The sequence below is a fragment of the Nuphar pumila genome, chromosome 10 (genome assembly GCF_984573655.1).
Source record: "Nuphar pumila chromosome 10, dmNupPumi1.hap1.1, whole genome shotgun sequence".
NCBI classification, from domain to species: Eukaryota; Viridiplantae; Streptophyta; class Magnoliopsida; order Nymphaeales; family Nymphaeaceae; genus Nuphar; species Nuphar pumila.
In genome coordinates this window covers 106,368,241-106,393,328 of record NC_143258.1, presented here as the reverse complement: position 1 = coordinate 106,393,328, position 25,088 = coordinate 106,368,241, and the positions used below count along the sequence as shown (strand labels likewise).

At 36.6% G+C, this 25,088-nt stretch overlaps 1 protein-coding gene across 11 annotated transcripts; it reads right to left on the bottom strand.

Moving 5' to 3' along the window:
• Positions 1-23,786, bottom strand: LOC149827790 (uncharacterized). Of its 11 annotated transcripts, none has more exons than XR_016434950.1 (7): positions 23,559-23,786; positions 17,931-18,410; positions 17,587-17,793; positions 15,014-17,508; positions 1,614-1,726; positions 1,285-1,397; positions 1-378 (listed from the first exon to the last, which is right to left on the bottom strand). XR_016434950.1 is itself a non-coding variant. In XM_090019632.1 (7 exons), exons 2-7 carry the CDS (start codon positions 17,935-17,937, stop codon positions 271-273), a joined length of 2,970 nt encoding a protein of 989 aa, XP_089875758.1. In that variant the 5' UTR covers positions 17,938-18,410; positions 23,559-23,776; the 3' UTR covers positions 1-270. The 11 variants fall into 11 exon arrangements, 6 of the variants coding, with proteins under 6 accessions (XP_089875758.1, XP_089875762.1, XP_089875757.1 ...); XR_016434951.1 differs by having other exon boundaries at positions 15,014-17,433; positions 23,559-23,776; XR_016434947.1 differs by having other exon boundaries at positions 18,250-18,410; positions 23,559-23,735.
• Positions 23,787-25,088: the final 1,302 nt, after the last annotated feature.

The window sequence follows — 25,088 nt, the reverse complement described above, 5'->3', positions numbered from 1 at the left end:
CGCATGAATCTCGGTTATTGATATTTCTCAAATTTTGTCAAAATATTTGTTAAGCTCTCCTGGTCACACAATCTAGTCTATGATCCATTAGTTTCCATATTAGCATCAGATGCCACAAATCAATCTCGTAAGGAAGCTGCAAAACGCACACACACACAAACGAATGCCAGAACTAAGTTGATCCCTCCTAGTTAAGGATAACCAACTTGGTGCCAAGATAATGCTGCCCTCCTATTTACACGAACAAACTACTATGAAAATATTACTCAGTTACTGATATTCAATTTTTTTCTCCTCAGTTTTCAATCTTAAATCCTCTTCAGATGGCACTTTGGCATTGCCACTCAAGGTTGAGAACCACCATTCCATGATCTCTTCCTGGGGAAACGAGAAATAGCAGATGCATTTAGTTTAGAATCTACAGGGACACAATTGGTCAATCATGAAGTAAAATCACTCTTCCTACACAACAGGGAGCACCTAGCAAAGTAGAATGTAGTTTTCGTTCATGCTTTAAGCTAGCTAGCTAAGAACAAACTGTAGGATAAAAATATTCAGAAGGAAATATCCAAGAATTTATTTTCTTCATATCATCATGCTTCTCCTATATAAAAATGCATAGATTTGAGTATATATAATTATTGAACTGCTAAATCATGATTGCATTGAGCTTCTTAATAATCTCCACTGGTAACCAGAAATATGTATCAAACATGGAGTGAAAACTCCATGATTTGATACTATACAAAAAGACTGAAAAAAGGAAAAAGAAAAGGAAAACTTTCTGATCAGACTCATGAAACAGTACAAGCCAAACAAATCAGGCAGCTACATCACATGGATACAACCATAGATGCAGTGATATGGCCATTTTTATGGAGTTTCCGTCATGAAAGCGCTATAACATGGAAGTAACATGGAGTATCCATGTGACATGATTAGGAAGAGTAATAGAGAAGGTGTGGATGTAGTAGTCCAGTTAAAGCAGGCAAAAATAAACATCTGATGACCAAAAGAGATGAAAGACTTTTGACATAATGTGATTCATGAGGTGTTTCTATCAATTAATATTAGAAATGGATGTCCCAGACGTCTCCTAACTTGACATCACCGATGCCAAAATGATGATATATGATCCAACGAGTGCTTCTATCAATTAATTTTAGAAACTTGTCCTAAATGTCCCCAAATTTTATATCATCCATGCTAAAATGATGATGAAAATAAACACTACATTATTAAACATAAAAAAGTGCTTTCTAAAACTATTTTTCCATAACATACCTCCGTAAATTTGTGGTTGGAAATGTAACGACAGTCAACCAAACATTTGAAACCCCCTAAGTTCACCAAGAGCTGGATTTTATCTCTATCATGTGGCCTCTCTTGAATAATCCCTGCAAAAGTTAGAAGAGATAAGAAATAACAAAAGAACAAGAAGAAAATAAAAACCAATATGAACATGCACATAAAACAACATAAAGTGAGTATTCTTCAAAATTTCAAATCCATTTCTTTCCACACCACTAATTTCATAAATCAACAGTATTAGGTAGGAGTTGTAATCCTTTTCCTTCAGGACTAAGCCCATTAATGATGAAACAGTTTCTTACCACTAATGCAAGCCACACGATAACCTCCACCAAGTGCTTCATCCCACTTTCTGAAGCACACACGCAGGAAAAATCCTTCGAGATGAAGTTTGAGTTGGGGCACTTTCATCCATCTATGACATATGCATGTCAAAGATAAAAGTTAACAGAAAAACCATCCAATACAGAATGAAAATATGCTATGAAAGTACTATGAATGTGAAAAACAGACTGCGAAAGATACTCATTAACAGACTCTACCAGATACTTGTACAAGGCATCAATTACACATCATGCATATATTTTTTTCACATCAGCTGAAGTATCTTAGGATGAAGTAGTGGATCATGATAATACTGTTAAGACATATTTTCTTCAAAATATAAAACATCCCCAAATGGAAATTCCTTCTTTATCAAAATACTGTTGAAACTGCATCACCTTTGGTAATAAAACATAGTTTCTCAAGATGACATTGACTTCTCTAATGTGCTATATAAACAAATTCACACTTTCAACAACAGCAACTGGATCATGGTGAATATCCATGATAATAAGGACAGCTAAGAATTCCCACTTAAAAGAGGCTCATATGATGGCTCAAATCTTCTTGCTAATGAAATCAATTGTAACAACTCAAAGTTCACCTGGATCAACATGGAAAAAGAAAAGAAATGAAATACAAGTCATAGTTCTCTGTTAATCAAACATGTTAAGGTTGACCTCTGTTGGAATTTTATATCCTTCCTCAGTGCACCATTGGGAGGGACTAGAATCTCACAGTAATTCTCTAATATTTGTACCATAAGTTAACAAAGCTAACTTAGTTAAGAAAACAAGGAAAAAGAAAAAAGAATAAAATAAAGAAAAATCTAAGAGATCAAGGCAATCAGATGCCTTGTGTTGTGATCAAAAGCACTCATGAACCCATCTAAAAGCAATAAAAATATGAAAGCAAAGTGCTTTGGTTTTCAGGTTCAAGTTTAGTAAAGACCACAAGTATATTCTAGAGAATCAAGTGAGCTAAAAATTGTGGCAGTGGACTTGATCTGAAGAAGAGGAGAGCCATTGTTAACAAATGTCACGGAAGTGATTGATTAAACTGTAATTATACTAGAGGCTTCTGTAATGCATAGGGAAAGGGCCCACACACCTCACAAAAGGTAGAAGCACAAGAGCCACTAAGGGCCAAATTGGAGAATGTTATATTGTGAGAAAAATTTCTTGTTTGATATGACCATATATATGTGGATCTTTATGGCTCTTTGGGAGTTTTTTTATCAATAACATCTATATTGTTTTTATGTTTCTTGTTCCTCTTTGTGAGGATTGGGTATAACCCTTAGTTGGCTCTTTGTATTTCACCCACTAGTGGCTTCGTATTTGTGTGATTGTGCACTAGTGCACTCAAGATTTTATAGCTCTTTGGGAATCTCCATATGATTGTCTTCAATTGCCTCAGAATAAACATCTCTTGTCTACATGTAATGACACTCAAGATTTTATTGAGATTTTGTATGTGATGTGCTTAATGGACTTGTTTCTTGATTGGTGGATTTATGATCTCTTGAAGGATTCTCAAAATTCATAATTCCATCTCCTCTATGTAAATTGCTTATATTGGGCATGACTTATTATTCAAGTTTGTAAAAATTTCATAAAACATTATTGCATATAATTGCATTAATTGACATATTGTTGTGCATATGATTGTACTAATTCTTATGCTAAGATTTTATCTCCTTTATTGGATTTTGATTTGAAACTTGTCCTTTCAAATCGGTTCCTTTTTTATGAACTCACCTATTTAGAAGTTGATTTCCATGAGATGTATTGCCTTTTTATGGCATTTGGATTGTCCATCACTGATTTTTATATAATGTATCATCTGTTTTTGGCCTTGTTGTTATTGGGTCAGGGTTAACCATTGAGGTGAGTTGTGTGTGCACCTCATGTCATCTTATCAATCTAGATTCTCAAGTTTTTGAGTGGCGTGTTGTCATTTGCCTTGGGTATAATTGTTGGATGATTGACCTCTGAACTCATTGTTGTTGGAAATCCGAGTTAGTCGTTGGGGTGAGTTGTATGTGCACTTCATGTCATCTTGTCAGTTTAGGTATGTACCTAACTGGTAGGTGATTGACCTCGGTTTCTATGAGTGTGTTTTATCACTCATGTCATTGTTACAGTATTGGATACTTGATATCTTGTTTTTCCTGTAATGATAGTTATGTTTTTGAAACCATGAAGTTTCGAAATATTGTTAAAATCGTTATTTTTATTTTTCTTGATGGCATTAGTTTGTTTTTCATTACAAACTCTCTTACCTCTTGTGTTCCTTCTTGTTATACCCCATATCTGAGTATCATTATATGTAGACAAGAGATGGTTATTCACATTTTTGTGTGTTTTTTTAGCCCATAAGTGACATTGTGATTATATTCTTGCTCTAGTAGCTAATACACTCATATTGAGTGTCATTGTATGTAGACAAGAGATGTTTATTCACACTTTTGTATGTTTGTTTATCCCATAAGTGGCATTGAGATAATACTCTTGTTCTAGTAGTTGATACACTCATTTTGAGTGTCATTATATGTAAACAAGAGATATTTATTCATATTTTTGTGTGTTTTTAGCCCATTAGTGGCATTATAATTATGCTCTTGTTCTAGTCATTGATAGACTTATTTTGAGTGTCATTATATGTAGACAAGATATGTTTATTTACACTTTTGTGTGTTTGTTTAGCCTATAGATAGCATTGAGATTATGCTCTTGTTCTAGTCGTTGATACACTTGATTTTTGAGTATTAGAAGTCCAGTAAGGTGATTTCTTGTGTTAAACTAGTGTTAAGATTTGCTCTTGTTCTGTGGTGATCAAACTAGTGTTAAGATTTGATAATATCATTCATTATTAGATTTTTAAATCTCTTGGTAATTTTTCTAAACTTATTTGCTCTTGTATGAGAAATGATTATTGAAATATTTTCATGCATTTTTGCATTTAATATGCTTTAGTTGCATGATTTGTTCCTTGATTGTCTTGCATTTATGCATAAGTTTAAATAATGATTTGGTTTGATCATTATTATGTGTTGAGACCTTTGTGGCTTTTTGTATGCACATATTATGCCTTGGTGATTGTTTTTATTTGAATATTGTATTGTCCCATAGTGGACTACTGTTTATGTAATTTCTTTTGTTTTGTGTAATCCCTTTATGAATTTGCTATTTGTATTTCTAAACATGTGATCTTGGAAGTTTGTTTATTTAAAATTGGTCCATAAGTGACTTTCTTTAGTTATATGACTGATATTGCTTCTAAAATTGACCGTTGTAATAATGGAAATCATTTTTTGTATCTTCTGTTGTGTGAAAATAATTTATAATCCTTTGTGAATTGCTTCTTTGTGATAATGATGATATTGAAAATTCATTAATAAATATATGAGTGCATAATTTTCATGAGATGTCTTTATTATTACTATATTTTGTATCCCTCTTAATATTATTCTATTATGTTCTCTTATGAATTAAGAACTTTTGATTAATTATTTATTAAGACGAGACTTTAAATGACTATTGTTTTTGAAATTAATGATTTTTCAAAAATTAATTCTTACTTTAAATGATTTTTTGAAAAGTGTTAAATTATTTTATTAAATATTGTTTTATATACTATTGCGTGTTTGGCCATCCTCACTCTATAATTTATATAAATATAGTTATTTCTTTTTAGATTGCTCTTGTTAGATCTTCTTGCATGTATTTTAAGCATTGATGATATTGAAGATCCTCTTTGTTATGAAGTGTATGATAAGCATCTTTTAAAGAAGCACCAAATAGAAGAACTTGATGAATTCCATGGAGAGACATTTTATGCAATGGGGTTCTTCATTTGTAACTTCAAACTTACGATGAGTCATTGTAAGTTTGGAGGGGGTGTTAAGATAAATGTATCCTTGGCACACGTATGTGTATTCATATATGTATGTGTATATGTATATATACATATGTACATCTTTATACATATAGTATGTATATATATTTATATATTTATATATATATATATTATATTTATATTTATATAATATATGTCAACCTAATAGTCCAATGGCTAGAATGGCCTCCTTCTTCCCTTTAACTCCCTTCTTTTCTCTCTTCGTTGGGTCTATATATATGGGTGGGTGTGTGACTTTGTAAGTGAGAGAGTGATGGGTAGTTTCTTAGGTTTTCAGTATTTGAGTGTTTGTAGTGAGGCTCTTTTGTAATTTTTTATTTCTTTTGTATTATTTGAATTTCATCCTTAATGAAATTGTTTATTTTTAAGTCTTGTAGTCTATGAGTATTTCTATTGTGAATGTGTATTCTGGGCCTATGGGACGCATTCCAGAGTGCATTGAGATCCATATCGTTTTTGTGACAGTTAAAGCTACCTAACGGCTAGTTATTCTAGCCATTAAGAAGCACTAACGGCTAGTTAGCTAGCCTAATAAAGTAACAAAAATGCCCCTTGAAGGGCATTAAAAATACAAAACTAAAAAAAGAAAAAGAAATAAAAAAGAAACATTTTATATCCTATTGAAGAATCGATGAGATGCACCAAACCTTAGGTATAGAGAGAGAGAGAGAGAGAGAGAGAGAGAGACGGCTGCACAATAAGAGAACACCTTATTTGATTAGGGCTAATCTCTATGTTAAATAGAGAGAGGCCAAAAAGAGAAATTACACATAAGTCCCTCATTAAAAAAAATTCAAATAGCCTCTAGTTTAGGAAAACTTAACCATAACACCTCTTAATCTCAACACTCCCCCTCAAGCTGAAGCATAGATATCGATCATGCTCAGCTTGTCACAACAATGGGAGAAACTAGGCCTCACAAGGGCCTTGGTAAAGACATCAACAACTTGATCTTCGGAAGATACATGATCTGTGCAAATATAACTAGCCTGAATCAAGTCGCATACATAGTGACAATCAACTTCAATATGTTTAGTCCTTTCATGAAACACTGGGTTGTTGGCAATATATGTAGCAGTCCTATTGTCACACACCATCACCATAGGTAGGGATACCTTCACCTGAAGTTCAATCAAAACTGATTTTACCCACATGATCTCAGCTGCGGTCTGAGCCATAGCTCGGTATTCTGATTCGGCACTCGACCTGGCTACAACAGTTTGTTTCTTACTTCTCCAGGTAATAAGATTTCCTCCCAAAAAAACACAGAATCCAGTTGTTGACTTTCTATCTTCGATGGACCCCGCATAATCTGCGTCAGTGTAAGCAACAACGTCCAAGGAGGGATTTTGTTTAAACAACAGTCATTTTCCAGGAGATGACTTTAAGTACCTGAGAACCATCATAGCTGTATCCCAGTGAGCTTTGGTAGGTTTATCCATGAATTGACTAATTTTACTCACGGCTAATGAAATGTCAGGTCTAGTAACGGTCACATATAACAACTTACCCACCAAGGATCTAAAACTGGTACTATCCACATATTCAGATTTCTCATCGAACATATGAATTTTGGGATCTATAGGAATGTTAGCTGGCTTTGCTCCTAGCATTCCAGTCTCTTTTAATAAGTCCATCACATACTTTCTTTGTGACAAAACTAAGCCCTCTTTGTTTCTTGCAGCCTCAATACCCAAAAAATATTGAAGGGAACCAAGATCTTTAGTAACAAAATGTTTCTGAAGATGATCCTTTGTTGCAGAAATATCTTGGGCACTGCTTCCTGTTAATATGATGTCATCGACATATACCACCATAATCACAATTCCAGAACTAGTTTTCTTGATAAACAAGGAGTGGTCTGAGGCTGACCTGACAAATCCAAAATCCGACATTACCTCAAATAATTTTTGAAACCATGCCCGAGGACTCTGCTTCAGGCCATAAATAGCCTTCTTCAACTTGCACACTTTCTGACACTCCCCCTGAACCTCAAAGCCTGGGGGTTGTTGCATATAGACTGTTTTATGTAGATCTCCATACAAAAAGGCATTCTTGACATCCAATTGAGACAAGGGCCATCCATAGTGCACTGCAACAGAGAGAACGAGACGAATAGTGCCAAGATGAGCGACTTGGGAAAAAGTTTCAAAAAAGTCAACACCATAAGTCTGAGTATAGCCTTTTGCAACCAACCGGGCTTTGTACCGTTCAATTGTCCCATCCGAGTTATATTTAATGGTATATACCCATTTACAGCCAACAATATATGCATCAGTTGGAGGATCAACCAAGTCCCAAGTGCCCCTAGAGCATAGGGCATCCATCTCATCCTGCATAGCCTGCATCCATTTGGGGTCGAATAGAGCCTGACTGTGATGAAGCGGAACAGAGGAGGCAGACAAAGCCAAGATAAAATTCTTCATAGATGCCCCAAGATTAACTTCAGAAACAAACTGAGAAATGGGATGAAGGGTGCACTGTCTTTTCCCTTTTCGCAGAGCAATAGGAAGATCCTCATCAAGAACAAAAACTTCAGTATGCTCAGAGATACTTACCTCAGGAGAAGGAGATAATGGGGCCATGAAGGTAGGTGGTAACCTGTGAGTATACACTATAGGAGGGTTTCTGTATCGAGACTCCCCAGAGGATGGAGCCTCAGGCTGTGGAGTGAACGACTCTAAAGGAAAAGGAGGAATTGGCAGAGGAAAGACATCACCCTGACTCTCCTGTAACCTTGGAGTAGAACTTGAGAAATATGGAGTAGACTCAAAGAAGGTAACATCCGCACTGACATACTCTTTATGGGATATAGGGGGAGTGGAAAAAGAGGAACCTTAGGATGGAGAATTTGGATTGGGATCTGTTCTTCTACAGAACTTGAAGGCATGCGGTTTATAAGAAAACCAGCAGTCAAAACTGCATCTCCCCAGTATGACGCAAGCATATTGGATTGAATCATTAGGCACCGAGCGACATTGAGAATTTGTTTATGTTTCCTCTCAGCCACACCATTTTGTTGGGATGTATGAGGACATGTAAATTGAGGTTGAATCCCTTTATCAGAATAGAATTGAAGCAAGTCTTTGGATTTGAACTCAAGAGCATTATCAGTGCGAACAATTCTAACACACACGTCAAATTGAGTTTTTATTTCAACAATCAAAGATTTAAGAATGACAGGACCTTGAGACCGATCTTTTAACAAGAACACCCACGATAACCTTGAGAAGTCATCAACAACGACCAAATAATAACGGCAATGAGACCTACTAGGAATCCTACTCGGACCCCATACATCGACATGAAGGAGGTCAAACAATCTTTGACTCGATGGACTTTGACTAGAGGGAAAAGAGCTTCGGCAATGTTTTCCCAATTGACATGTTTCGCATTGAAAATAAACTGAGGGAGGTATATGAGGAATGACTCGACGAAGTTTAGGCACTAGAAGATGACCCAGACGATGATGCCACAATAAAGGACTCGAGGAAGACGTAACAGCAGAGTAGACAGAACCCACTGGTTGATGTAGATAATACACAACACTTTCCTCATAGCCACCATCGATACTCTTCCCCGTAAGCAAGTCCTGAAAAGTGCAACCCATAGGATAAAAAATTACCCTACAATTCAACTCTTTTGTCATTCGACTGACAGATAATAGATTCTGTGGAAAAGAAGGAGCATGAAGAACATTTGACAATTGAAGGGTAGGGGAAATAGACATGTTTCCCTGCCCTACAATTGGGGAAGAACTACCATCAGCAAGGACTACCCTTTTTTTTATCTGAGACAGGTTTTAAATTTAAAAAGCTACACGAATTCCCACACAAGTGACTGGATGCTCCTGAATCAATGATCCACCTACCACCTTGGCCAAGAAGACCATCTCTTGCCGAGCCTGCAACCTCTGCACAAGGAGGCTTTAAAGTGGATGAACATAAGGCAAGGAGCTCATCATATTCGGCCCTGCTAAGAGTTACAGAGTCATTAAAATAATTTTCACTTGGTTTAGCCCCTTGAGCCATAAGATAAAATGATGGGCTTGAAAAAAAAAACAGGTACAACCACACGCACACCCAGTTTGCTGAAAATCCAGATCTGATCCACAACCAGCTATACAACCGACTATATCTAGTTTTAATTTCACAGAAAAAACCTGAGATTCATGACCACCGACTATAATACGACGACTATTCAGACCCAATATATCACATCCACCTTAACAAGGAACTGCTATAGGCAGCATATCACAACCACGACAGACATCATACCCCGACACCACCAGAGATGGCACTAAAGATCTGCTCCACACTCCGCAGATCAACGACAGCTAATGGCCTTCACCAAAATACCTTGAAGCTGCTGCACAACTTTCTTCCAGACTTGACGTCAAACCTAATTCCAGATCAACGTCAAAAAGAAACTTTCAGCAATCCAGATCTCCACCTGATCTGGTTTCACGATCATTGGATTTTTCTCTCCACCTTCACGCGACTTCAACCTTCACGCTATCTCCTTGTTGGGTCTTCAAACAGTTTCCAGATCTGGCAGCAGACAACTTCAACTACAACAGAAGGAGAATCAAATCTAAATATGATCTGATTTTGAGAAATCTGACTTCGATAGAGAGAGAATATCAGATCTGAAGGAATATGCAGGTCCACGACTTATATAAGAATCCCTATAATTTTTTTTTCTCGACAACCAGATCATTAAAGGAATAGTGATATAAGCAGATCTAAATCAGTCAGGACCTAAAATAAAGACCATAGGCAGACAAAAAAAATTATGATATAATCTTCACAGCAACCCACGACAAATCTGGTTGTTACCCACTTCACGACAGCATTACTGCAGCAACCTGAAATTCATATTTGATCGACTGAAAACCCATATTTCACCTTGACTTTTAGATCTGATTACAGATCTGAGTCATGACTTTTGTCAGACTCCAGATCTATTATCAGATCGGCGCCACTTGGATCTAAAACAAATACCGAACACACCTTAGGTTGAGTCCCTTTCACGCGATCTGGTACCCTTCACACACGCTTTGACGCAAACCCAAAGTCACGCTCCCAAGGCCAATTGCTCTGATACCATGTTGAAGAATCGATGAGATGCACCGAACCTTAGGTAGAGAGAGAAAGAGAGAGAGAGAGAGAGAGAGAGAGAGAGAGAGAGAGAGACGACTGCACAATAAGAGAACACTTTATTTGATTAGGGCTAATCTCTATGTTAAATAGAGAGAGGCCAAAAAGAGAAATTACACATAAGTCCCTCATTAAAATAAAAATTCAAATAGCCTCTAGTTTAGGAAAACTTAACCATAACACCTCTTAATCTCAACATATCCTAAATACATTCTACCATATATATGTGTACATATACATAGTGTATGTACAAACATATATATATATATTTACATCTTAACACCCCCCTCAAATTCATGGTGTCACAACCGAGAGTTTCCAAAGAATAAAATGGAATCTAGGAGAGGAAAGAGCTTTGGTGAAGAAGTCTGTCAATTGATACTCAGATGTCACATATGACAATGAAATGGCCTTCTTTAAAAATTCCTCACGAACATAGTGGAAATCCATCTTTATATGCTTGGTTCTTTCATAAAATGTATGATTGTCCGCGATATAAATTACACTTTTGTAATCACAATATAATCTTGAGGGTTTTGTTATATGAACCCCCAAGTCTTCTAACAATTGCCTAAAGCACACCAGTTCAGAAGTAATAGTCATCGTAACCCAATACTCTGCTTCTGTTGAAGATAGAAACACCTTTTGTTGTTTCTTGTATTTTCACGATATTAAGGAGTCACATACAAAAACACAAAAACTTGTTGAGTGATGATCATTTATATCCCCTCCTCAATCACAATCTGAGTAAGCAATTACTTATAATAGATAAAAGATGGTAAAAATAATCCATGATTAATAGTATTTTTAATATATCTAATAATCCTCATTACAACACGCACATGTATTGTAGTGGGAGAATACTAGAATTGACTGACAAAATGAACGACATGTGCAATATCAGGTCTAGTAATAGAAAGATAAGTTAGTATTCAAATCATTTGTCTATATGGAGTTGGATCATCCAAAGGTTCTCCATCGTCTCTTTACATTTTGGCATTTATGCCCTTCGAAATATCAACTCTCTTTTAATCAATAATTCCAAATCGAGCTATTATCTCAGTTGCATACTTAGTCTGTGACAAGAGATAACCACGAGGTGAGTATGCAACCTCTATACCAAGAAAATAATAAAGAAAAGCAAGATCAGTCATTTTAAAATTATCCTTAAGGATATTTTTTATATGACTAATTCTCCGCTTGTCACCACCTCTGATTATCATATCATCAATATATGGTAGAATCATCATACCTACATCATAAGACTTAACAAACAATGCAATGTCAGCATAACATGATTTAAATCCCAATTGATCCATTACGCTAATGAATTGATCATATCAGGCCTTAGGAGTTTGTTTCAAGCCATACAAGGCATTACGCAAGCAAAAGATCTTTTCATGTCCCAACTCTAATCCTGGATGAGGTTTTATATAAACTTCTTCATTAAAAAATTCATTTTTATATCCATTTGATAAATAGGTCACTTTGTAATTGATGCTATGGCTATAAGAGTTCTAACAGTGGACATCCTAGCTATCGGGGCAAAGGTCTCTTCATAGTTTATGCTATACTCTTGACTATATTCTTTAGATACTAGTCTTGCTTTGTATATTTTTAGTGATCCATCATATTTGGTCTTGACTTTGTAAACCCATCTACATCCTATGAGTTTCTTTCCTATTGACAAGTATTGAACATATCAAGTTTTAGCCTTTTCTAAGGCCTCTAATTCGTTATTCATAGCAACAATCCATTTTTGGCGGTTCTTAGCTTCATTATATGAGTATGGTTCAATATATAAGTGAATGACCATGAGACACTGATAGCAGTCTGGCGTTACCCTCATGATTTTCTGTGTTTGTATTTTCTGTTCGGGTTGGGTTTGGGTATCTCTCATTAGAAACTTATAGATCTGATGATCCAAGTGGGTATATAAGGTATTAAGAGATACTGAGAGGGATACAACAATCTTTTAGGGTCAATAAGGGTTTCATGGGCATTATTTGATTTGTCAGAGGCAAGAAAGTCCTTTCTAGATCAACGCCCCACCAGAGGCAATATAGTCATTTCACTAGGCTCAATGCCCCACCATGGGAAATGTAGTCATTTTACTAGGCTCAATGCCCCCTTAGGGGCATTGTTGTCTTTGTGCCTTAGGAGACAATCTCGCCCAGGGATCCTCCCAAGATGGAACTTCTAAGGGGATGGGAGGTCTATATATACCTGTATACCAATATTGTAAAGATATGATTTCTAAATTCAATCTCAATTGAGAATTTCTCAATTTGGCCTGCTATCTTTTTAGTAAGGTTGGCTCTTCCTTTTTGGAAGAGATTGGCTCCCTTAGATCCTTTTGAAAGGAGATTTTTTCCCCATTTTTCTTTCCAAAACCCAATTACCACTTTCCTCTCTCTCTCTCTCTCTCTTCTTCAAACCCTAGGCTATCATTTGTTATCAAAGCAGGCCATCTTCGGCTAAAAGAGCGAAGATCGAAGCACGATCCAGCGTTCCCACAATTAGATCCAGATATTCCACCATTGACTCATTAATCCTTCTTTTTCTGTGAATTCACAAAGAATATCATTAAATTATAATCTTCATGTAGCAATTCACTATATTGGTAATCACCAGGAAAATCATAGACATTTATGATTTTTTTTGTTTATATAGGAAATGATGGTAGAAACTAAATTTATAGTTATCTCTATGTATAAGAAACAAGTTTCCATCACATAACAGTGATAGAGATGAGTTCTCCAGATATTCAGAACAAGTTTGTTAAATCTCCTGTTGTGGTTTATGAGACAAGTTTTGAACCCTAGTCTGGTACTAGCATGCCCAGCATGCAATCACGCACCATTGCAGACATATTATTGCTAGGGGTTGCCCTTTTTCAATTTGGTTTCTCTTTCAAATGTTCATCTTTATAAAAAAGGATGTAAATGTGAGATATAATAACTCAAGAATTGTTTTCAGCTTCCTTTATGTTCTTTGTAAGTTTCATTGCAGACCCAAGAGTAAGCTTGGTCATGTAGAGGAGTTTCCGACTAGGATCAGCTATGGAACCCCAATAATTTTCCAGTTCAGTAAGTGGAATGATCAATAAACGCCTTCACCTTTAATTGAGTTGGAAATTTGTGGACAAATTATTCAATTTGCATTAAAGATCTTTCACTTAACTTACAAAAGGTTACTGCTTTCATTTTTATAGCCAATTTATTTCAGCTATATATTGGAAATGGCAAACAAGAGAACACAGTTAGTAGGTCAGTTTCTATAGATAAATGTGAAATAAGAAACCAAGTAGCAAATGTAAAATGAAGAATGCAAATATGGTCAAATCATAACAAATAATGTTCTTTTAAGTGGTAAATGGTAGGAGATAAAAGTATCCATATATATGACCCTCTACCAAAAAATATATAATGGATAGTTCTGCTGATCCCAAAACTACAATATCCTTTTGGATTAGAAGCCTACATCCCCATCCCACAAAAAAAAGAAGTGAAAAATAAAATTGATACTCACTAGTCAGATTCCAAGTTCTAAGCAATTCTCCTAAGCTCAAGGTCTCATTGCAAGTTGTGGCCGGTGAAGAATATCACCGTCATGAGCGATTAAATACCAGAAAGTGCAACAAAGGACTTATATTCTGGTTGGTCACTTTCTTCTTATTGCTATGAATGACAATGATAGACATGACTAATTTATTAAAAAGCTCATATAACATTTAAGCCATAATACTCTTCAAAGGGGTAGAGAGATGTGGAACAATTCTACAGAATCCAAAGTAGGAATGAAATCCATTTGGTGTACTTCGGTTGGGGTGAGGGAGCAGACATTTAAAGTCAATATTATCTTATGAATCTATATCCCTGGCAGAAACGTTCCCAATATACACAACTCATGTGAGTGATACATGTAAAAATTCAACAAGGAATAAATAATATTAAATGTTTATAAAAATTCAAGTTGAAGAAGTGAATGTGTGACAAAAGATGCTTGGAAACTTTGAAAGAGATCTACATAAAAAAAACATCTTTCTAGAAAAGTAGACAGCATACAAGAATGGTTAAGTTTTTTTCCATTATAGAATTGAATAGACATTTTTTTCCCTCAATAAACAAGAAAAGCAATGATAATAACAGAAGGGCTATGCCATAAGATAGGATAACACCCATTTGATCAATATCAGACAAATGGAATGAGGAACAAATTTTGGATGAATGAATTTGACAAATATATAAAGTGATAAATTACTTGAAGACATGAACCACAGACCAGCATGTCATTACCATGTGTTGGAGGAGAATACAATATGGGCAGTTTGCTGAGGAAGAAAAGTATCAATCAGAAAGATGCTATCACCTAAGAATGTCAGAACGAGAGAGTTGAAGCTTCCTGATTCTGTCAAACATTCCATGTGGCATTGCTGGAATCGGCCCACTGTGAGGGCCACAAAACGGTATGTTTTGCGTTGCTTTTGACTCAAGACAACCAGAACTGGAACCAGACTGACTTCTTTCCAGCTTAATGTCTCCAGCAGCTGCTTGATCATGGTTTGCAACTTTAGTTTTATGTGTATTGCTAAACCATTGGTTGTTATGTATAGCCTCAGGTTGTGATGAATGCTTTCCATCATGATCAGGTAGAGTACCAGGGTTTCCACAGCTTTCCTTTAGTCTCACAAAATCCATACAATCTACAGGAGGGGACAATAGTGGACATGAAATAGCCCAATGATCGAGTCGAAAACAGCGAATACAGAAACATGAGGATTCTTCCTCATTATCACATGCAGTCATATTCGTCAGAGGATATTCAAGCTTGCATTTCATCATCTCTGGGCACTTTCTTATGGAGTGACCTGCAGTGCCACAAAAGAAACAAATTACACTAGCTGTGCGCGTGGCTGTTGATGGCATCATATGCTTAGGGGTGTCCAATCTCTTTGCATTTCTGGAAAGAAACATCTCAGGATTATTAGGAAATTCCTGGACATTTGCAGGGGAGTCTGAATCTTTGATAAATCTTTGGGAAGGCAGCACAGGGGGCAATTTTTCTAGCTGCAAGTTATTATTTCTTCTTGTGTCATGCATGTCCATTGAACTAACACAGCCATCTAGGCTCATCTTTGAAAGTGTCTGGCCAGTTTCTATCATCTTTGAATTCATGAAAGCAACACCACCATTCTGAGTTGAAGACACACCTCCATCAACAATAGCAAGTGACTTATCTGCAGATTGCATTCCCTTGTTTTCCTGAAATGGTTTCAATAAAGGCATAGAATGGCTCAGCGAGAACCGAGCTATCCATAAGTTGCTACCTAGAACCTTCTTGTTGGTTGTCACATCTGATGGATTTCCAGAATCAATAATGTCATTCATAGGCTTCCCAGGAATGTTACTTGTGGGACCAGACCCTTTCATAGAAGATACTTTGGGTAAGTTGATCCCAGATTTCTCAAAACCACAAGCTATATCGCATGGAATGCCATCACATTCAAGGTTGCTTTTGTGCTTGTCTTGGGCAACCGTGATAGCAGCAGTATTTGGATTTGGTAGGGTTAATGGCCATGGTGAAATGCCACCAATACATGCTCTGGACCTCTCATCTGATTTAGATGCATAAGTTTGACAATGAAATTTGCTATTCTTACCAGAGGCTGTGTAGGAGCAACCCTCACCAAAAGGCCTCTTGTTAGTTTCCTCAACTTTCTGTGACTCCTTTGCTCTCATGATACACTCCAAACTCTCAAGTTTCTCATCATGTGAACTCACATTTGAAGAATACATGGCATGGAAAAAGTTTTGGAAACTCTTATTTATGCACATACCCATATCTTGGTCAGTCTCTCTCAACATGAAAAGAGAGTCATGATTTTTGTGCTCATCATCAAGAGGTCTTTGTGAATTCTCACACACGAACTTTCTATCCAAATTGAACTCAGACGATCCCCTCATTAGGTTTGAAATCCACTCCATGAAAGATGATCCTTTCTTAAGAAATGATTCTGAACAGGAGGCCGTCCCAGCACTCAATTTCTGAATCTTGCTGGACCTCATGCTTGTTGGGAGGCTACATTTCCTTTTTCCTGTGGAAACACTTTGAACATTATCACTTCCTTCAACACTCTCATGGCTCTCATTCTCCTCTCTTATCTCAATTTCCTTGCATTTTCCAGTGTTAAACATATCACTGTTAGCAGGATCCTCAGCAGGAGGGCTTTTAAAGTTATCGTGACAAGCTTCTAAGCAAGCACCATCAGTGTTCCCAGTAAGCATCTCTTCTTTCAGCTCGTGGTGACTACCCCTAGAACCCTCATCTGCAGGACGTGATGTTACAGCCTCGAGATCATCACTATTGGTTCTGCTTTCAGATTTTGGCATTATTTGAATATAGTGACAGCCAGACATAAATCTCTGAAAGTCTTTCATGTCATCTTCAGCATCATAGTACTCTCGATGATCCTGTGTATGAACTGAATTCATATTCAACGCATTTGAGATTTTCTTTCTGAGTTCCTCTTCAAGAAATGAAGGTGACTTAGTCTCATTGTAAATCAAAGATGTTGAACTTGAAGCAATCTGTTTGGGAGATCTGCTACTGTCTCCATTCAAAGCTAATTTAGATGCCATTGCATTTATTGAAACTATATTTTTTTCATCAATTTCTTGGCCTTGTCTCAAGGGATTGTCCACAACTGCATTCTCACCTACTACTATCAGGTCAGTGTTTCTTTCTTTCTTTATATATGGTAAAGAAATAACACTCTTCTCTAACTCAGGAGCTGTAGAATTATCCCCTCATTAATATAAAATATTTGACTAAATCAGAAAACAGGAAAAGCCTATACGGATAAACTTACCAAATGTCTTGGCACCGTCAGGCAAAATTACTAGTGTATTAGCTCTGGAAGCATCAGTTTCGATGGGGCAAGAGCCAGTTTTTGTTGAATTGCATTCAACAGGACACAGATCCTTGCCATTGGCACATTGCATTTCCTCAGAATGTAGGGGCTCTGGTACTGATACAAACTTCCCCTTATTCAATTGCATGAGGTCACTACAATGGCCTGCCAAGACAACAGTTTTTCTCATGTTAAACTTTACTTTATGCACGAGGGAAGTTCAAATCTAGATGGGATTAAACACACACAGTAGGATACAGATGACCATACAACGAACTACAAAGAGAATAAAATACAATTACCCATCATCTTGCTTTGTGGTAAGCTTGCATTGTCCGGACATCTCTTTAGGTGATTGGATCATGTCAACTCTAACAAATATCACGAGTGAAATAAATGACTGTATTGAATCTGCTTCTTCCTTAATCATGGAATAATGATTAATGGAGATTCGGACTTCAATGACAAAGAAATTAAGGTCCTCACACTCCACAAGATTTTTTTCATAAAAAGATTGGAGGAACTTGTATGGCTGGCTTGTAATCAACTTTCTTTAGCCCAAAAATCCTCACAATAATCAAACCAATGCAAAAGGATAGATGGTCACTGAAACCAAATTACCCCTTTGAAGCTGCATTTGCACCTGCACCATGTGAACCTCCATTTAGGAGCCCTCATGGGCTCTAGCATCCAGGACAACTGAGCAAATCCTTGTCCCAAGACTTCTCAATTGATGTAGACTGACTTTTGTTCCTGAAGGATGAAGGCTGCAATTGAATATCCTGAAATAACATTCAAATCCACAAGAGCTCTATTTATGCTTGTTTTCCCTTTTCATGCATTCCTCTCATGTCAATAACAAAAAAAATGATGAACCCATTTAATTTGCAAGTGATTAACACTAATTATGTGAATTACAAATAAAAGTGGTCATGTGAAATAGTAATGCTGCAGGACATAGAGCTTTAAAATTAAAGAACACATGGTTATAAAACTTTCCAACAGGTTCGTCCTAAACGCAAATTTGATAACATGAAGCACTAATTCACAGAAAGAAATTAGCAACAACAAAGAATTGGAAAAAGTAAAATGTAACAGTATCCTCCGGATATGCATTTGCTTCCCAAAAGCATCAGCACATTTAGAATAACCGTTCATGCATTTTAAATATATGAACTTAGTAAGATGAACACAAATTTGGCTAGACAAAGAAAAAGTTGGTCATTGAATTAGATGAACCAACCACAGTCACAGTTATCAGCATCACAATAATATTGTCAAGGCAATTTCTCAGGAAAAGAAAAGATGGGGTTTCCCATTAAAATCTCAGGACTGTTTTAATGGACAAAAGAAAAATTCAAGAAAGTTGAAATTCTCATAAAGATAATGATAAATACTAAATATCATTGTAATTTTTTTTAAAAAGGATAATATCTTCTATGTTTCACGATAAATTACCTTATTTATCCTTGTTTTTAAACACAGAGTGGGAAAATGAAAAATTGGAAATATCACAATTTCAGTTGATATGGTATCAAATCATAGTGTCAAAACACCGAATTGGATGGCTAATGCACAGTTACAGACTGAACCAAATTGTCTTGGTAGGTATAATTTAGGTCTTTAATATGTATTTCTTATTAGAAACAGAAAAGAATACCTGCTTTTGAATCAACTTAGTGTTGGACTATCACCTGAGAAGATGGCTTTTTTACAGATTTTCAATAGATGGCCTCATCGCAAACTAAAATGAATACATAAAGAGAAAAAAAAGACATAGATAGCCCCAAGAAAATAGTGTTTGCATGCATGAGAGAGAGAGATGAAGCAGTATATCTTCATTCACCAATGTAAGAACAATAAAAACCTCAAGACACAAAATGTAATGAACTAAAATGACAATCTAGGGCTAGGTGTAAGGCACATTGACATCCTTAATACCCACCCCTAAGCAATAATTGTATGAACATGGACTACTTGATCTCAAGAAATTTAAGGCTTCCTCTGCCAATTTGGTAAGCATTTTTATGTTCTTCATTTTACCAAACAATACTTTCCTTTCTTCTTCACTTTTGCCACATAAATGATGCTAGTCTGTTTATTTCATGAGCTACCAAGTCGTATGAAACTGCGAATACTGATTCTTACAATAACAAATTGTGTTGAAGAGAAGAGCTTTGTGTAAGCATCACTATAATAACTGTCATCTAAATAAATTCATGGGTTGCATCTGTGTTCCTTTAGTCAAACTCAGAAGTTGACTTTACTATCTTCTTTTACTTTCTCTACATGGCATGTAATGGTACAGCAGAATATCTCTCTAGAGCAATCCATTGCAATAAAGAAGAATGACGTGAGATACACATTGAGTCCCTACGATATAACATACGATCATTTAATATTCCATCAACATATTTTACTACATTCTTTAACTGTCTACCATGATCTTGGATTAAGCATCAAACCCTGTTTGATGCATGCAACATATAAAACAAAAAGTGAGCATGAGGTACTAGAATTTGGAATTGTAATATGCTTGCAGATCAAAGCATCAATCTGTCTCAATCTCTCCAAAACCTTTTTCCAAGGGCTGCAGGATGTAGATGGACTTATAAGCCACTTTTCACTTTAAGAGTTTTTTTTTCTGGGCCTTTTATTTTACATGATTTTTTGCTTGTCTTTTCTGGGAGGTGGCTGCGGGTGGGTGGGTGGGTTGGTAAGATGTTTGAATGTTTGTCTCATAAGGATTTACTTCAAATTCAAACATGGAAGACCAACCAACTGGAAGAAATGCCCTTGGTTTTTTCTTATGGCAGCCTGCAACTTCCAGCAGGAAAGATGTCTAGGTATAATGACCAAATTGCAGTGTTTCTTCTTTGTTCTACATTAAACACTATCCAACTAGGATAAGTAGTTACAAGTTACAACTTATCAAAAGCAAAGAACACACTCAACTAATAGGCTTAAGCCATATATTCGCCTGATCATCTTACAAACCAGTATCTCTCATCATACCTGGGAGGTTGCTGCATACAATGTCATAGACTACTACTGCAAGATCCTCATGGCAGCATTCTTTACCTACTTTCTACAAATTTCCAGTTATATAACTGCTAGTAATGGAAATATTAGAACAGTACCAATTTAACACATTGTTCAAACTCATGAACCAGCCATTTTTCAATCTTTTGTCCTTGGTATCACTATCCGTGTAAAATACTAGCATAACATATGCATCTTTCACTTGTTGACTAAACTATAAAGTTTGTTGTTGTTTGGCTCAAAATTTATAGCCTTTTGAATCAAGCTCTTTGGCCAAATAACCCTCTCTGTGCCTTGCTTTTTGGTAAATAGATTTTAGAGGGAAAGTCTACTTTATGAAATATGTTTATTCCCACATTAAACATTTTTGAGAAACACATTAGGTTTAAAATGTGTAGAGTTGACTTAGAGGGCAAGGCCCTCGGGGGGCTTGTCAACTAAACTTTGAAATTTGGACTAGGATTTAGATTCAGATTTGTCCCAAATCGGCTCGGTTTGGTTCAGTCCAGTCATAGTCTTGGTCTTGGTTTGACTTTGACCAATCTTTTTATCACTTTTTTTGGACAACCTAACCGTTTTGGTGGTTGACTAGGGCAATCAAAGGTCATTTTTGACCTTTTTGGGGAGTGACACCTAGCCTCAACGTCTTTGGCACGTTGGGATGGTGAGTGAGAGCATGCAGCCCATTGTGGGTGGCCGTTTGGGCCTTAAATAGGTGCATGCTATCCGTTTGGACCTATATCACATAGGTGCAGGTGCGGGTATGGGTTCGGATGCGGCACTTTAAAAAAACTTGGGTGTGGGGGTGTGGGGAGGATATATATATATATATATATATATATATATATATATATATATATATATAAAATGAACTTGATTAGGGTTAACTGAATCTACTTTTGGATAGAAATGGACCTAAGTGTGGTTGACTTCACCTAACACAAAGGAAGTTGTGTCCAAGTGTTGCACCCGCCTGGGTGCGGGTGTGATGCGGTGCCCTGTTAGAAGAGTCCATGTGACATAGGTTTGGACCTTAAATGGGTGCATGCTACCCGTTTGGCCTTTATGAGCCCATGTGAACAGTCCTCTAGACCGTTCTATTGGGGTCTATAAACCCCAACTGCCTCATGTCATTCCATCAGCGATATTAGCCCTTCTCCCCTCTCTTCTTCATGCTCTCTCTCTCCCACTCTCTTCTTCATTGTCATTTTCTTGAAGTTGTTCAGGATGACTGTGTTATGGTGGCCATCCTACTCAATGCTAGGAGTAGCTCATATTGTATGCTGAGGTGCAGGCTTGGTTGTATCCAACCCTACTGCACCTGGGTTCACACCCGGTGGGGCCATTGTTGCATGCCTCCAAGCTTTAGTTCCCACCTGTTGTGAAGAAAATTTCTAACAAAGTTTACTCCTAGTATTTTCTTAATGGGAAATTCTAGTGATTCATGGAAACCTTATAGTTTATTAATTCTCCATCACATTCCAAATTTTAGGAACTTTTTTCATCAAGAACACCCATGATGATAGGGAAAGAAAAAACAAAAAACAAAAAAACACAGGAATACAGATAATAATTAACGTGGTAGCTAGGATAGCATATAAAAACAAGTATCTAAGGTTAAATAAAACCAAGAGGTTTTACCTATTTATCTAATTGTAAAGATGGGATGCAAAACTATAAGTAACATATCAATGCACATTAAACATAAATTTCACAAATATTGGAATTCCAAGAATTTAAAATTTCCCCCTCAAAGGATAACTCCCCTAAAACCATGTTAATGTTCTGTTCTATGATAAAAAAAACACCTTATCAAAAGGTAATTATTATAATATACTGATGAACTTGTGTCACTGCACATACAGCAGATGACTGGATGACCAAGGACTGTTGTTCAAGATGGTTTGAGCATGTGAAAATAGTTATACAAAACAGTTGATAAGGTATAGGCCGAAAGAACTGGGAGAAAGGGTACTAATAAGGACTTGGAATGAGAACTTAGAGTTATCTTATGACATAAACAAATGTTAGAAATATGACTCACAAGGCGTGTACAACTTTCATGATGATGATTATGAAATATGAAACTATCCTACATTAATACGTTCCATATATCTAGAAAAATATTAAAATTAACACATGAAAAATCATATTATGTATCAAAAGAACTATTTACAGTCCACCCCCTCCCCCCTAAACAACGAGAGAGAGAGAGAGAGAGAGAGAGAGATTTTCACAAGCCCTGTTCCTCTTGCACTAGATATCGTTTTACTGAGACTGATGTTTTTCTCCAGATACCAATTACTGAAATTGGACTAAGGAGAGGAAATAACCTTTTTTCGAATAGGCAACGGGAAAGAACTGTACCCATCAAATACCATCAGTTACTCAATTCTGCCTACACTACATGCAAAATTCACGTTCACCAAGTACCACCAAATTTAATCAATATTATTGGACACAAATTGATGCTAGTTGCGAAGTTAAAGATTGCTATGGTTTTACCAAATTGAGCCTTTAGATTACATTGGACAGGTGAACCCTCTGAACAACAAGTGATGATGAAGAACAAGAGTAGGATAATGGTGAATAAATCAGCAATGCCTATTTTAGAGGCGACCACCATTCAAACACAAACTATAAAAAACAGGAGACCTCATAACAAAATGTAAGCAAGGACAAAAAACTGCATGCACGAACACCGACAAAAATAAAATAGCAAAACACAGAACTACAGCGGTAAAAATCCATCAAAAAAAATGAAAAAAATAAGAGAACCCATTTCATAAGAAAAGCGTCCCAAGCCAAATAACCAAAAATGGTGATTCAAATCTGTTCCAAAAGGACTATATGCGGCAGAACTCAAACACCCACAAAAAGTTTCTCACCTGTCTAACAATTACACTCCTTAACGCCCACTCCCCACCAGAAGAATCAGTCTCCCCTGGATGGGAGGCGAAGCGAGGGAGGCTGAAACCAAGATGGTGTTTGTGTGGGCATAATGGAAGAAGAGGATGGAATGGGAAAATCTGGAGTTTGGGTGCTATCAATTGAGTTGGCTTGCATAAGGATGATGGCTGAAGCAGCTGCTGCCTGGAGGCTTGCTAAAAGCAGAACAGAACACTACCGCTCTTGACTACAGAATTTTAAGAGGCTCAGCAGATGACACTTGGCAACAACTGAGCCACAATTATTTCTTTTCGGGCATTTTGGTCGTTACTTAATAAGTAAAATGATTAGTCAATGACATGAGAAGGATCAAGTTGGTGTTTGACTTGCATTGGGGAAGTGAGGCGTGCAGTTCACTTGAATAAAAGATGGGGCTGGTGGGCCACCTTATATTTTTAAGTCATCAAGGTGCGAGGAAAAAAAAAGAATGAATTCTAGCTTCCAAAGTCTCATGGTTGAACGCACGTCAACCCCAGTCCAATTAGATGGGTCCTCAAAATGTAGGCTATTACAAATTCTAACGAGGGCTCAAGAATCCGTGTCACCAATGCCTTATTCTAGGAAATTGAAAAGACCAATTTGAATCTTTGTTTTTAATTTGGGAAGCATGACATGTAAGAGAAAATACTATGAAAAACTACTAAAAGAGGACTTAAGAAGGGTCCAGAAGCTCACCCTCACCGCGTGAAAGGTCTTATAGATTTTTACTTCCCGATAATGTTAAGATCGCCTCTAATCTCTTTCTCCACTCATTTCTTTTGAGTAGTCTCAAAGTAGTCCCACAACCCTACAAAGAGCCAAGGGTGAGTACAGCTAGCCCAAGAAGGTGCTTTGGACCGTAAACCCTGCCCCAAATTGTCTTAAATTCAACAAGGGTGAAGACTTGTCAGGACATCTTGGATAACGGCAGCATAACAACTCTGAACTCTCATCTATCTGTATAGACGCATGTGAGACGGACAAGTTTGGGCAGCCACGAGTGCTGGTTGTTAACTGTACAATTATCATAGTACTTTGTAACAGTTCTTTCTTCCTTCTTTAAAAGACATGGACAAAACAGTATGAAAAACTGATTATACCATTTGGGCTAGTCATGACTTCTGCCTTTGAGAGCAAAATTGTATAACTGCTAAAGCGTTTTGTAAGAGTTTACTGTCCTTTGCTATTTATGAACAAATTTGTATCATGGTAAATATCTTTACAGTTCTTTCAAAAAAAAAACTTTAGAAAAAAGATAAATATCTTTATGCATTTGCACACTTTGTTTTCCTTTCACCATGGGCTGTACCGCACCCTTTCCACTCTTTGTTTCCCTTCAACATGGGCTTCACCTCTCTCTCTCTCTCTCAGGGGTTGTTTCTTACGCTAAGCCTCCTTCCGTTGAAAGAGTCATTTTGGAGGAAAAGTGCTTCCCCATGAGAGAGGTATGAACCCATTTTGACATAAAATCTTTTTTTTTTTTGCATTTA

What these genes read in the sequence shown, in the direction of transcription:
- LOC149827790 (XM_090019631.1), bottom strand. Translation starts at nt 18,292, where the DNA reads ATGGAGGTTCACATGGTGCAGGTGCAAATGCAGCTTCAAAGGG. An exon ending in GCAAATGCAGCTTCAAAGGG is followed by an intron (nt 17,794 to 18,249) that starts GTAATTTGGTTT and finishes TTGTCTTGGCAG; the next exon opens with GCCATTGTAGTGACCTCATG. An exon ending in CCAACCACAAATTTACGGAG is followed by an intron (nt 379 to 1,284) that starts GTATGTTATGGA and finishes TCGTTTCCCCAG; the next exon opens with GAAGAGATCATGGAATGGTG.